Source organism: Rhinatrema bivittatum, chromosome 3, assembly GCF_901001135.1.
Source record: "Rhinatrema bivittatum chromosome 3, aRhiBiv1.1, whole genome shotgun sequence".
NCBI lineage: Eukaryota > Metazoa > Chordata > Amphibia > Gymnophiona > Rhinatrematidae > Rhinatrema > Rhinatrema bivittatum.
Genome location: NC_042617.1, coordinates 548364508 through 548377921, shown reverse-complemented (window position 1 = coordinate 548377921; position 13414 = coordinate 548364508). Strand labels below are relative to the sequence as shown.

Here is a 13414-nt window from a genome sequence, read left to right as displayed (position 1 = left end):
TTCCCTGCCAGGCAAGGACCCGGGCTGAAGCAGGCACCAGCAAGGATGGCCTCCCTGCTGGCTGAAAGGTCCCGGGATCGCAGCAGTACGTCGGGAGAAGGCAGAAACAGGAGCAGAGGAGCCGGCCGCATGGCAACAGCTGCGGGGACAGCCCCAGCTGATTCAAGGAAAGAGAAGCAGCAGCGTCAGCAGCCCGACTGGCTGTGAAGGTAAGAGCCTGCCCACGCTCCTCGCGGGCAGGATCGCAACAGAATGTATCAGGTGGAGGGTTGTTGTTGCTTAAGGCAGGGAGCGAGCGAGCTGGGGGATTGGTGATTGTGAGGAGCTCCATTTTTGTTATATTTAAAGCGAGATGTAGGTTTGAGAGGAGGGTGTTAATTGAAGTAAGGCAGGAATCCCAAAACTGTAATGTTTTGGGGAGGGATTCTTTAAGCGGGATGAGAATTTGAACGTCGTCAGCATACATGAAGAACTTTAGGCCAAGATTAGAGAGGAGATAGCAGAGGGGGAGGAGATAGATATGGAAGAGCGTGGAAGAGAGGGAGGAGCCCTGAGGGACGCCCTGAGAGAGGGGAATGTGGGATGATTCACAATGGGCTATTTTTACGGTGTAATTTCTGTTGTCGAGATAAGAAGAGAACCATTGCAGCGCAGAACCTGTGACACCGATTTCTGCTAGGCAGGTGAGGAGAATGGTATGATTGACTGTGTCAAAGGCAGCAGATATATCAAGTAGGGTCAGTATGTATGATTGACCATGGTCCAATCCCTTGAGTATAGTGTCAGAAAGGGTAAGAAGGAGGCTTTCAGTGTTACGGGCTTTACGAAAGCCAAATTGAGCCGGGTGAAGGGTGTTGTGCTCTTCAAGGAATTCGGTAAGCTGGGTATTAACTATTTTCTCCATTATTTTTGCTATGAAAGGCAAGTTAGAAATAGGGCGATAGTTAGCTGGGATACTGGGGTCGAGGTTAGGTTTTTTTAGGAGGGGTTTGACAACTGCATGTTTAAGGGGGTCGGGTACTTTGCCATGTGAGAGGGAGCCGTTTATTATGTCAGCTAGTAGTTTTGAAATGGTGGCGGGGATGGAAAGAAGAGTCTTAGTGGGGATTATATCGGATGGATGTGTGGCGGGTTTAGCCTTTTGGAGGATTCGTTCAATCTGTTTAGGAGAGGTGAGTTCAAGGGACTCAAGGTTAGCGCTTGAGTTTTTGGGGAGGGGGTTGACTGGGGAGGGCTTACCAGGGAAACATTGAAGGACATTAGTGATTTTGTTTCTAAAAAACATGGCAAGTTCCTCACATTTAGTGCTGGCATTTTCTTCAGTGGAGGAGGGGAGGGGGGGGGGGGGGGTGGTAAGTTCAGAGACATAAGAGAAGAGAGCATTGGAGTTGAATTGGTAGTCATGTATTTTGGCGGAATGGTAGTCTCGTTTTGCTTTTAGGGTGGATTGTCTGTATGAGTGAAGAGAAGATTTGTAGGCAGCTGCGTGAGCTGGGGATGGGGTTTTTCGCTAGGCTCTTTCTTTATTTCTCAATTCATTTTTTAGTTTTTTTAATTCAGTAGTGTACCAAGATTTTTTTTTACTGACTTGTAGTGGGAAATTTTCTTTTTTACTATAGGGCAGACTTCATCGGCTATGGTGGCGGTGAGATTGTTCCATGATGATAGTGAAGTATCAGGATTGGTAATGTCAATACTCGGTGATTTTTCTTCAAATGCTGTAATGAGAGTTTCAGAAGAGCAGGGTTTACAGTAGGAGATAGTGCTGTAGGAGAGGGTAGGTTGGGGGGGGGTGGGGGTGTTTATGGTGAGGAGAGCATTTATAAGGGAGTGGTCGGACCATGGGACCGGGATAGTAGAGGGGGTATGGTGAGATTGAATGTTAGCATTAATGAATATCAGGTCAAGGGTATGACCTGCTTTGTGTGTGGGGGTTGTGATCAGTTGTCTGAAGCCTATAGCATGAAGGGTGTTTAGGAAGAGTTCACAGGATGGGGAGAGAGGGAGGGCATCTACATGGAGGTTGAAGTCTCCTAGAATTATGGCAGTGGAGTCAATAGTGATGTTGTCTGATATAAATTCGATAAGGGGGGATGGATCCTGATCAAGCTGCCCTGGGGGCGCATATATGAGGCAAACCAGAAGCTCTTTGGCTTTGAAGAGGCCAATTTCGAGTTTATGGGGGGCAGTGATTTTTTGAGGTTTAAGATTGAGATGTTTTTTTTTGCAGCGAGGATGAGACCTCCGCCTCTTTTTTTGGGTCTCGGGATTGAGAAAATATTGTAGGACTGGGTAGGTAGCTGATTGATGAAGACTTGGTCAGTGTCCTTGAGCCAGGACTCGGTGATGGCACATATGTCTGGGTTAGTGTCGGTAAGCAGGTCAAATAGAATCAGAGCTTTTTTTGAAATTGATTGGGCATTAAAAAGAAGTATTGCTGTGGTAAAGAGGCCTAAGAATTGTGCAAAGGGAGATACCATGATGGGTATGAGGTGTTTGCGGTGAATTGGGGAGTGGGGATATGGGGGAGGTAAGGGTTTGTGGGGGGAGTGATGTATACGTGGGATAGATACTGGGGTTTGGCTGGGGAGAAGGAGAGAAGGAGACTAGAGGAGGGGAGGGAGATGCTGGGGATGGTGCTGGGGGTCTGACTGTGGGAGAGAAGGGGGATTCTAGGATCTAACTGGGGAGAGAGTGCTGGGGTCTGACTGTAGAGAGTGTAGGTGTCGGGAAAGTGGATTCTGGGGGTCTGACTGGGGACAGTGCTGAGGTTGGGGAAGGGGAACGGGGGATCCTGGGATCTAGCAGGGGAAAGTAAAGTAAAGAACTGGAGTCAGGGAACTTGGGAGAATAGATTCTGCCTGATCAGTAGAGTTTGCTGGGAGCAGTATTGTTCACACTCAGGGAACTTGGGAGGAGAGGTGATTGCAGCCTCAGGACTTGGAGAGCTGCTGCCTTTAGAGCTGTTGTGAATCAGCTCTTAACCTATATATCCTTCACTGATTACTTTCTGGTTTTATTCTGTTCCTTTCTCTCTCAGTTAGCTCCATGAGGACATACTGTACGTTTATCATGAAGCAGGTTGATCTTTCATTACCCTGAATTATATTATGTAACGTACTAAAGGATGTCTGCTAGTAATACAGAATTACTGAAATAGTTCTCGATACCTGTATCCAGGGATTTATCTACAGGTTGGTTTTGAGGCTTACTGCAAAGCCTATTAATTGGGCCTCCAGTTTGTAATTTTGCATTTTCTTGTTGCTTTCCCTATTTCATTGTGTTTTAGGGCATCCTGCTCACTGTGCCTGTGGCTTTACCATTTTCTCACTGCACAGAGGAGTACGTGTCACTGTTTGTGCTGCTTTCTCACCAGATTGTTTTATTTTCTCAGTTACTTTTAGAAATTTTATATAGTCATTTGCTCTCTTGCTGCTCAGGAAACATCAGAAGTTGTCTATTTATTAGGCCCATTCACCTTGCTTGAGAGGCTCCAAGGAGAAAACCCTCCCTTCCCCCCTCCAACCCAGTAACGTCGCGCCAGTCGAAAAAGGTTTGCCCACGCCTGACCCACATACTGTAATGTACTGCGCTTTCTGTATACTTTACAGAAGCAGAACTTTTGAACCATTTTCACTTTTAGCAAAGAATCCGTTAGGCCTTCATGCCAGCATTAAGTTGTATGAGGAGCACGCACTTTTTCTAATATGGATTTCCCTCTAGCAAGCCAAGATATTTCATGATGCCTGGTTACCTTCTTGGGTACAGAAATTTGCACACGACCATGACAACAATAATCATTATAAAGGTAGATTTTAAAAGCCGCGTACAAGTGCGCACATTTGCCGGCGCACACACATGGACAGCGCTGATTTTATAACACGCACACACGTATATGAGCGCCTGTTATAAAATCCGCTACCCGCGCACACGATTTTGATATCGACGTGTGGCATGTGTGCGCGATTGCCTTCTCGCGCGCGTAAGTGGAGGAATTTTAGTAGATACGCGCGACGACACACTAGGGCCCATTTCCCTGTTCCCTCCCAGTTTGCTCCAGTAAAGGAGCGGACTTCCTGAACCCCCTACCTAATCTGCTTCCCTTTTACCTTACTAGCCCCGACTCCTAAAACCCCCGCTGACTACCCTAAATTCTTTTTATTTTACTACTTACCCGGAAGTCCACAGCAGCAGCAGTTACGCGGTTGTGGGAGCCTGGTGTGCACTTGAGCGCGACACTGACTTAATGGTGCTGTCCTGGCCCGCCCCTTTTACAAAATCCTTTCCAATGCGCATACCGGGAGATACGCATGTGGCTGCGGGCCTCTTAAAATCCTCGCATATCTCCTAGATTTGCTGTGTGTAGGGCTTTTAAAATTCGCCCTCATGTGAATTTCTGTGTAATAAATACATAAAAATGACAGAAACCAGGAAACTTTAGGAAACAGAGGCACTAACCAATGGCAAGACAGTTTAAAAGATTCTCAATATCAACCAATATAGGGTATCTTTAAAATGCTCGATGACATTACAGTGTGTGCTGAACTGAACTGGCTGTTTCTTTATAGGAAAGAAAAAGAAAATAATATTCTAAGTATAGGGGTCATAGAAGACCACGAACAATGAGCCAGGAGTCACTGGATGCTTTGTTAGTTATGGTTCAAATCTGAATGATATTGGATGAATAGATCAAAAGTTATCAGGGTCAGTGGGGAAGACAGGGAGGAATAGACAGACACATAGAAGTAGAGGATGGATGAAAATGACCAATTGTTCATCCAATCTATCCAGCATCGATAGGAAGGCAAAGAGAGAATTCAAAAAGAAGCTTGCCATGGAAGCAAACACTCATAAAAAAAAAAACCTTTTTCAGATACATTTTGAAGTAAACAAGTCTACAAGGGAATCAGTTGGGCCATTAGATGATCAAGGGGTAAAAGGGGCACTTAGGAGTGACAAGGCCATAGCAGAGAGACTAAATGAATTCTTTCCTTCGGTCTTCTCTGAGGAAGATGTAAGGCAGATACCCGTGCCAGATGTGATATTTAAACGTGATGATTCAGAGTAGCTGAAAAATATCTCAGTGAACCTGGAAGATGCACTAGGGCAAATTGAGAAACTAAAGAGTAGCAAATCACCTACCAAATAGAATATATTCCAGAATTCCAAAAGAACTGAAAAATGAAATTATGGAATTGCTTTTGGTAATTTGTAAACTATCATTAAAATAGTCTGTGGTACATAAAAGTTCAAGTTCTATAACACAACCAGCTCATTTAACTGTTCGTTGTAAATATTTAAAATGCTATTAACCTTTTCTTTTTCCTTCCTCTCCCAGTTTAAGCATCCCTGTTTTTTGTAACTGCTTTCTTCCGCACTACAGTTCCAGTTTGTTTTTTCTTTCTATGCACCACTGTTTTAATGTAAACCAGCATGATGTGATTTTATCATGAATGCCGGTATATAAAAACCTTAAATAAATAAATAAATAAATAAATAAATAAATAAATAAAGACTGGAGGCTGCCAATGCAACGCCAATATTTAAAAAAAGAGCCAGAGGTGATCCAGGAAACTACAGATCAGTGAGTCTGATGTCTGTGCCAGGCAAAATGGTAGAAAATATGCAGAACAAAATTACTGAACATATAGATAGGCATAGTTTAATCAGACAAAGCCAACATGAATTTAGCTGAAGCATATCTTATATCACCAATCTTTTTTGAAGATGTAAATAAACATGAGGAGAAAGATGATCCAGTTGATATAGAAGGTAACTTTCATACTAGCACGTAGGCATACATGTGCGCATTCATTGGCTCACATTCAGGGATGCGGCTATTTTATAATTTGCGAGCGTATATTGTAAAATAGTCTGGCCGCGTGCACGTGTGCTGAATTTTAAGTGGGTGCATGCATGTCCGCACAAATCCCGTTTCTACCATGTAAGTGGGGGGGGGGGGGGGGGATTTTAAAAGGTGTGCACGCAGACGCCATTGTGACTAAAACCAGTTTGTTTCCAATTTGATCAGTTAAGAGACAGGTCTTCCAAACCCACTTAGTTTAATAGCATTCCTTCCCACCAATAGCCCTGACCTTTAAAAACCTGTTGATCTGCCTAGATTTTTTTTTGTTTTATCACTTACACGTCATCCACAGCAGAAGGAAACTTACGTGACAGGGGATCCCGGCACGCATCAGTGAGCGTAAGTATTCATAAACAAATTTCAGGTTAACATCCCAGAATGCCCCTGCCCTGCTCAGATCACGCCCATGACCCTTTTTCGAAAACTTTTCATTTCTGCATGCAGTGAGAGATTACACGCGTATCCAGGCGTCTTTTAAAATCCACTTGGCCTGCGCAAGCCTGAACTATTCGTGCATCTTCTAATTGATATGCACGTCGGGATTTTAAAATTCATCTGTTAGTGTATCTGGATTTCCAGAAAGCATTTGACAAAGTCCCTCTTAGGAAATTAAAAAGTCATGGAATGGGGGGCAGTTTCCTATTGAGGACTGGGAACTGGTTAAAAGACAGAAAACAGAAAGCAGGTCTAAATATTTTCTCAGTGGAGAAATATGAATAGTGGAGTGTCCCAGGGATCAATTCTGGGAACAATGCTTTTAATATATTTATAAATGACCTGGACATGGGAATAATGATTGAGATGATCAAATTTGCCAATGACACAAAATTGTTCAAAGTTGTTACATCACAAAATGGGAAATTGCAAGAGGACCTTGCAAAACTGGGAGACTGGGCATGTAAATGGCAAATGAAATTCAATGTTAAATTCTCCAGTTATATTCTAGTTAAATTCTCCAGTTCCTCTCTCCTTTTCTCTCCCTTGACTTCTGGTTTAATTACAGTCCCCCTCCCCTTCCCTTTTTCTATGTACTTTCTACCTGCAGTTCAATATAAACAGATATGATGTAACCACTATTATCGGTATAAAAAAGTTTATAAATAAATAAATGTGGACAAGTGAAAAATGATGCACTTAGGGAAGAGTATCCCAAAATTTAACTACATAACGCAAGATTCCACATTAGGAATTACCATTCAGGAAAAGGATCTAGGCATCAGCATTGATAATATAATGAAATCTTCTACTCAGTGTGCAGCAGCAGTCAAGAAATCAAACAGAATGCTAGGAATTATTAGGAAAGGAATGGAAAATAAAACAAAGAATATCATAACGCCTCTGTATCACTCCATAATGTGACCTCATCTTGAGTGCTGTCTCTTCTGGTCACCATGTCTCAAAAAAGATACAGCAGAATGAGAAAAGTTATAGAGAAGGGTGACCAAAATGATAAAGGAACAATTTCCCTATTAGAAAAGGATAAAGTGACTCTTCAGCTTGGAGAAGAGATGGCTGAGGAGTGAAGTGACAGAGGTCTATGAAATAATGAGTAGAGTAGAACAAGTAAGTGTGAATCGATTCAAAAAGTACAAAGACTAGGGGAAACACAATGAAGTTACTAAGTTGTACATTCAAAACTAATATGATAAAATAATTTTTTACTCAACGTATAATTAAGCTCTGGAATTCATTTCCAGAGGATGTGGTGAAAGCTGTTAATGTAGCTGCATTTAAAAAAGATTTTGACAAGTTCCCGGAGGAAAATTCCATAAACTATTAAGGTGCAGTTGCAGAAATCCATTGTTTATCCCTGGGATAAGAGGTATGGATTATATCTACCTTTTGGGAACCTGCCAGTTTCTTGTGACCTGGATTGGCTATTGTTGGAAACAGGATACTGGGCAATATGGACCTTAGGTCTGAGCCAGTAAGACAATCTTATTTTCTTATGCTCTGGTCCACATTGTGAACTATATATCCATCTTTCAGTCACCAGAAGCTGAACTGCTTGTAGGATATTGCTCTTTATTCATGTCAGTTTTGTTGTGTTCCTGTTTGCTACTCCACTATTCCAGGCAGCTGAGTTTCCCCATTTCTCATCAGCCAGCACCTTACCTCCAAGCCCTGCAACAATCTAAGCAGTCACTCCCCTAACATCTGGCTGCTTAGGTTTCCATGGCCTTACCAGACAGTACTTGGCCACCCATAACCTGCTGGCATAACATGGTTGATTTTGGGGGGAGTTGTGAACTGCTGATACCAATCTGACTACTCCGTGGCCTGCAATGTCACTGGATTTACTAAATCTCTCAAACCTGCCTTCTATATCTAACCCAAGGCATTCAGATGTGATTACAAGTGCTGGCTTCTCCTATCTCTGCTTGTAGGTGTGACGGAATGACCCTGCTTTCCTCCTCTTGTATGTACAGGACCCAGGCTAGGTCCACCTTAAATCCCGCAGAGGAAGAGAGCTCTAAGGGTGGGACCCATGTGGGGCAGGGTAAGCCCAGATGGGCTCAGAAGGCCCCCAAATCTCCAGGAGAGGCAGCTCCTGTAAATCTACTCTGACCAATCCTGAAGGCATGGGAAATGTACTGCAAAGACAGGCAGTCATTCTTATTCATGAAGTGCTGTCAATGTCAATAAAGTGAAAATGTATTTGAAAAGGCTGGAGTCAGTGTGGTACTCTGCTCCAGCCTCGGTGATTTGCTCAGTCACCCTCACAGTAGGATAACTAAAGTTACATCATTGTTATCTTCCGCCGATCCTCAGTGTCCTAAATTTGATTCAATATCCAGGCTCTCTTCCATTACTTGCTATCATGTTTTTTTAAACATCCATGCAGCCACCAAATTGAGCAAGGCTGCCCCTGCTCATAGATGTTTGAACTTTAAGCAAAGTTTCTCCTTGTAGATTACCCCAGCCTTCTTGGAAGCTTTATGCAACCATACCACCACTTTAGAGTTTTGATCACAGCTCATACTCATTACTTGGCCGTCTTGGAAGTCTGTTGCAGTTGTACCGCTGCTGTTAGCGTTGTAACCACCACTCTGTGCAGATTACTCCAGGGTATTTATGATTTAAACAATGGCAGACCAATGCAGCCCTACCACTACTGTTTGGGTTTAATTAAATCTGACCACTGGCCAGTGTTCTCCCTTCTTTGGCACTCCAAATTTGAAATACCTGCACAAACACACACAAGCCCCTCTTTCATTTATTCCACTGGTCACTCCCCACCTGTATTACCTGTTACCTAACCTTACCACTGTTCTCTATGTCTGTCCCAAATAAGATTTAAATTGTGAAAGTTTTGGTTGCCACAACTTCTACTGGTAGACTATTACAGGAGGCTACCACTCTCTCAGCAAAGTTGCATTTTATATTAGCCTCATAAGATCACTATCTGTGTTCCTCTGTTGCCAATTAGAGGAGCCATGCATAGCTGAGAATTTTAGCACCATTATCAACCATGTGAGAGCCTGCACCCAACAATGGTCATCACTGATTAGGTTGGTATAATGGATATGAAATGATGATGATCATAATGTCTGGCACAGACAGCAAAAAACAGCCTCTAACAATATTTCATCCTAAGGACATAGTTTTTATGAATAGTAACAAAGTAAAATAGTAAATGACAGTACATCAAGACCAAACTGGCTCATCCACTCTGCCCAGTAGCATATCCACTCTGGATAGATACCTACGCAAATTGCCACATGGAACCCACCTATTCTCCTTCCCCCATGAGCCTTTAAGGCCTGTAACAGCTGTTCTGTGCAGGTAACCCCAGCGCTTCATTACTATCCTCTTGTCACTGAAGATCCTCTGCATTTATCCCTTATTTTTTAAGTTACTGTTTGTCTCCACTCACCCCTTCAGAGGGCATTCCCGGCTTCCACCACTCTCTCTGTGAAAAATATTTCCTAACCTTATTTCTAAGTCTAGCTCCTTGTAGTTTCCTATCATGACCCCTAGTTCTGGCATTTCCTTGCCATTAAAGCTTTGCCTCTTGTGCACTGATACCTTTCAGGTATTTAAATGTCCCGATCATATTCCCCCCCTCCTCTCATCAAGGGTATAAATATTGAGGTCATTTGGTCTTACCTTATAGTACTTTTGGTACAAGTCCTGCATGATTTTGTTTGCCTTTATATGCTTTCTGAGATTCAGCCTCTAGAACTGAACAGAGCACTAAGTGAGGCCTCACCAATGACCTAGGAAAAGGTGTTAGCATCACTTTCTGCCGGTTATATACTGTTGGCCAGAAGAAATCAGTATTAAAGTACACGGTCTTAAAAAATAATCAGGTAGACCCTGAAAAAAAAGCTGTGTGATTTGGATACAGAGGGGACGAGAAAGGGACAGATAGATAAGAACCGATTTCAGGGGAGTAAATAATCAGATAATGGTGAAATCTGACTGACTATCTAAGACTAAATGTTAACATCAAGACTCTCAGAAAAATGGGTCACAGGACCTATAGCAGGAGGTGGCCTGAATGAGGTCAGGACCAGCGGGGGAGGAGAGAGGGGGGGAGAGGCACAAGGCAAAAGGTTTGCCTAGGGAGCCCAACACCCCTTGCACCAGCTCTGGCCACCCCTGACCTATAACTTCTATCCGTAAGCTGCAATTCCCTATCACCAAGTAAGACGAATACAGAGAAGGATGTCTTTTTCATAGGAGAAGAAACCAGATAAATTCCATCTTGTGTAGTGTGTCACAAGGGGAACACACTTAGGGCAGGATTTATTAAGGCTTTTCTCCCATTCCGTGTCTATGGGAAAAATGCTTCGTAAATGAGGTCCAATTTGAAAAGATTGTAGCTGGTCAGTAAGCATTTTGGCTCTTTAGAAAGGCTAAAGAAAATTAAGAGCATGTGAATGTTTTTAACTCATAAGTAGCACAGATCATATGTCCTAGATTCCAAGAACGTCCAGAAGACTTAATAACAATAAAAGCCCATTTTACCAATGCCTCAACGTTGCGACCTGAGAAAGTACAAGCTTCCTCCAAGTAGCTGTGCAAAGTGAAAACTAGCAATCAGGTCCTATCTTTTCAAGAAATCATATATTTGGGGGCCAGCCTAGTGGCTTACTGGCAGTGCTGTGTACTGACATTTGATTTCCAGGCTGAGCTGGGCCAGCTTGAGTGACAGATATTGCAGAAGATGCATTCATAACCCCTTCCCTGTGATGGGGGTGGGGTGGGGGGAGGGGGCAGAGAGAGAATCCCAGGCCCCACCCAACAGTGACACTTAGGGGTAGATTTTAAAAGCCTTACGTGCGTAGGTGGGGTTACGCGTCGCCGGGCCTCTTTTACAAAGGCTCAGCGATGCGCGTAAAGCCCCGGGATGCGCCTGAGTCCCAGGGTTTCGGGAAAGGGGTGGGGAGGTCTGGGGGTGGGGCGGGGCCAGAGACCTCTGGCACAGCAGCCATTTGCCATGCCGGCCGGGTGCAGCAGGTAAAATAATTTATGGGGGCGGGGGGGGGGGGGGGATTAGGACAGGGATAGGGAGCGGGTTGGTTAGGGGAAGGGGAAGGGAGGTTAGGCCTGTGAGGGAACCGGGGAAGGCCGCAGGCATTGGTGCATGTTATAAAATCAGGCGTCCATGTGTGCGCGCCGGGTAGCGCGCGCATATGGACGCCCACGCGGAATTTTATAAAATCTAGCCCTTAGTGGTCAGACTGGATCCACGCTTACCATGTTTCAGAGAGGTACAGTCTGTAACCTTGGCTAAGGACCATCAGTGTAGTGTCTATGTTAAAATGGGACAGAGATACAACTAAGGATGTGCTGTCATTTAAAAACAAGAAAATGTGCATGTTTTTGGGGTTTACGATTGGAAGAGACAATGTTTTTTTGTTGTTGTTTTAGCACATACTAATAAACACCCAATGAAGCCCAAGTCCTACTTTCACAAAAAAATAAGCCAAACCAAAAAGGAAGAGGATAAACTGGATTATTACTTCCTGAAGAAAACTTATTCCTTTTAAAGTTTTTATAGACTAGTAGAATACAGGGTGCAGGTCTACCATAGCAAGAGCTAAATAGCACCTAATATAATCACATATTAAAAAAAAAATGACTGTGTGCTAAAACAAAAAAAAAAAATCAACATAAGACAAAAATGTTTTCATTGCATGCCCCCTAATAAAATGCTTGGGAAATTGCAAACAAAGGCTCATGAGCTGCTAGACTTGCCCCCAAATAAGATCAATCTTCACAAATGCTATTTTAGGCAGTGGCATCATCCAAGTTAATATCCAAAAAGTCAATTCAGATTCTTTGCTTTAAGCTCAATATTTTCCCCCATCCTATTTCAGAATCTATACAGACTGCATCTGATCTAAGGAAAGTTAATTTTCCACCTTATCGGAAATGGGTTTTTGTGATTTGGTGTCACCAATTCAACAAATGAGTTGATAAGGTTTATTTCAATTCAGTTCTTTGCGATTAAAATAAAAGACAAATAGTCAGAAGGATGTTTGCTTAAATTAGAAGTAAACTCTATTCATTTTGGTTTCAGCTACGGAAGTATAAGCTACAGCCACATAAAGAAACCACACACCAGGCTGCAAGCCTATGCTGTATATTTTAGATGTACTTGGCCAGGTATATATTAGTAGAGGTAAATCACTATGCAGGTGATTTTAAGCATCTTGGCTACATATTTCCACTTTATTCATTGGAAAAGGCTGAATGATGGTCAATTCTATTTTTCTATGTAAATATAATTGGGACTTAATTACAGGTAAATGATGTAAAATTGAATAAAAGCATCAAAAATATGAATAAAAAGAATAACCATTCAAACTAATTCATTCAGACTCGACAATTGCAAAGGTAATGGCAAACTTACCTCTTCACCAGATAAAAAGTATGCGGAAAGTAATCCACCAACAAAACGAATGTTGACTTCAAAGACTGAAACTTCTGCATTCTAAAAAAAAATAAAATATATATATATATATATATATGCGTATATTATATAACTTTTTTAAAAAACATTTTAAACTACACATCCATTCTTAGAAAAAAGTTATAAAGGCATACCAACACAACACAGGGCGGGTAACTGAACAAGAACAATAAATTAAAAATACCACAAGCTTCACATATACACATTTTGCACTATACCTATAATTTTAAATGAACATCCTTTGCATTAAAAAAAAAAACAAAAAAAACAGATTCACTGTGGGGTAACTGCTAATGTCCTAGTTTTAGAGGATTGCATTCTATTTAATGCTAGTCTCTTTCATGCCATCCACTGTATTTAAAATCCCATTACCCCGGAAATTTGACTACTAGTGCTGGTCATGGATAATTATCATCATCAATGAAAGCAACTACTCCAGCACAGTAGCGGGGGAAGGGGGAGGATCCTTACTTCCTGCACCCAACTACCTTCTCAAAGCCATCAACGATTGCTATCAGGAAAAAACTGTGCTCACTGCTTGCTCTGCAATCTATTTAGAAGCCGCTAAGACAGGAAAGGAGGAGACAGACTGAAGGGAGACTGGAGAATGAAGGAGAGCAAAG

The 13414-nt window shown here is 42.5% G+C and overlaps 1 protein-coding gene across 1 annotated transcript in view; it reads right to left on the bottom strand.

The window, feature by feature from the left end:
• Positions 1–13414, bottom strand: part of MAN1A1 (mannosidase alpha class 1A member 1) — a 553608-nt gene that overhangs the window by 381985 nt on the left and 158209 nt on the right. Inside the window, exon 4 of the mRNA XM_029596415.1 lies at positions 12732–12812. Coding sequence (XP_029452275.1) covers positions 12732–12812 — 81 coding nt within the window. The remainder of the gene's footprint in view (positions 1–12731; positions 12813–13414) is intronic.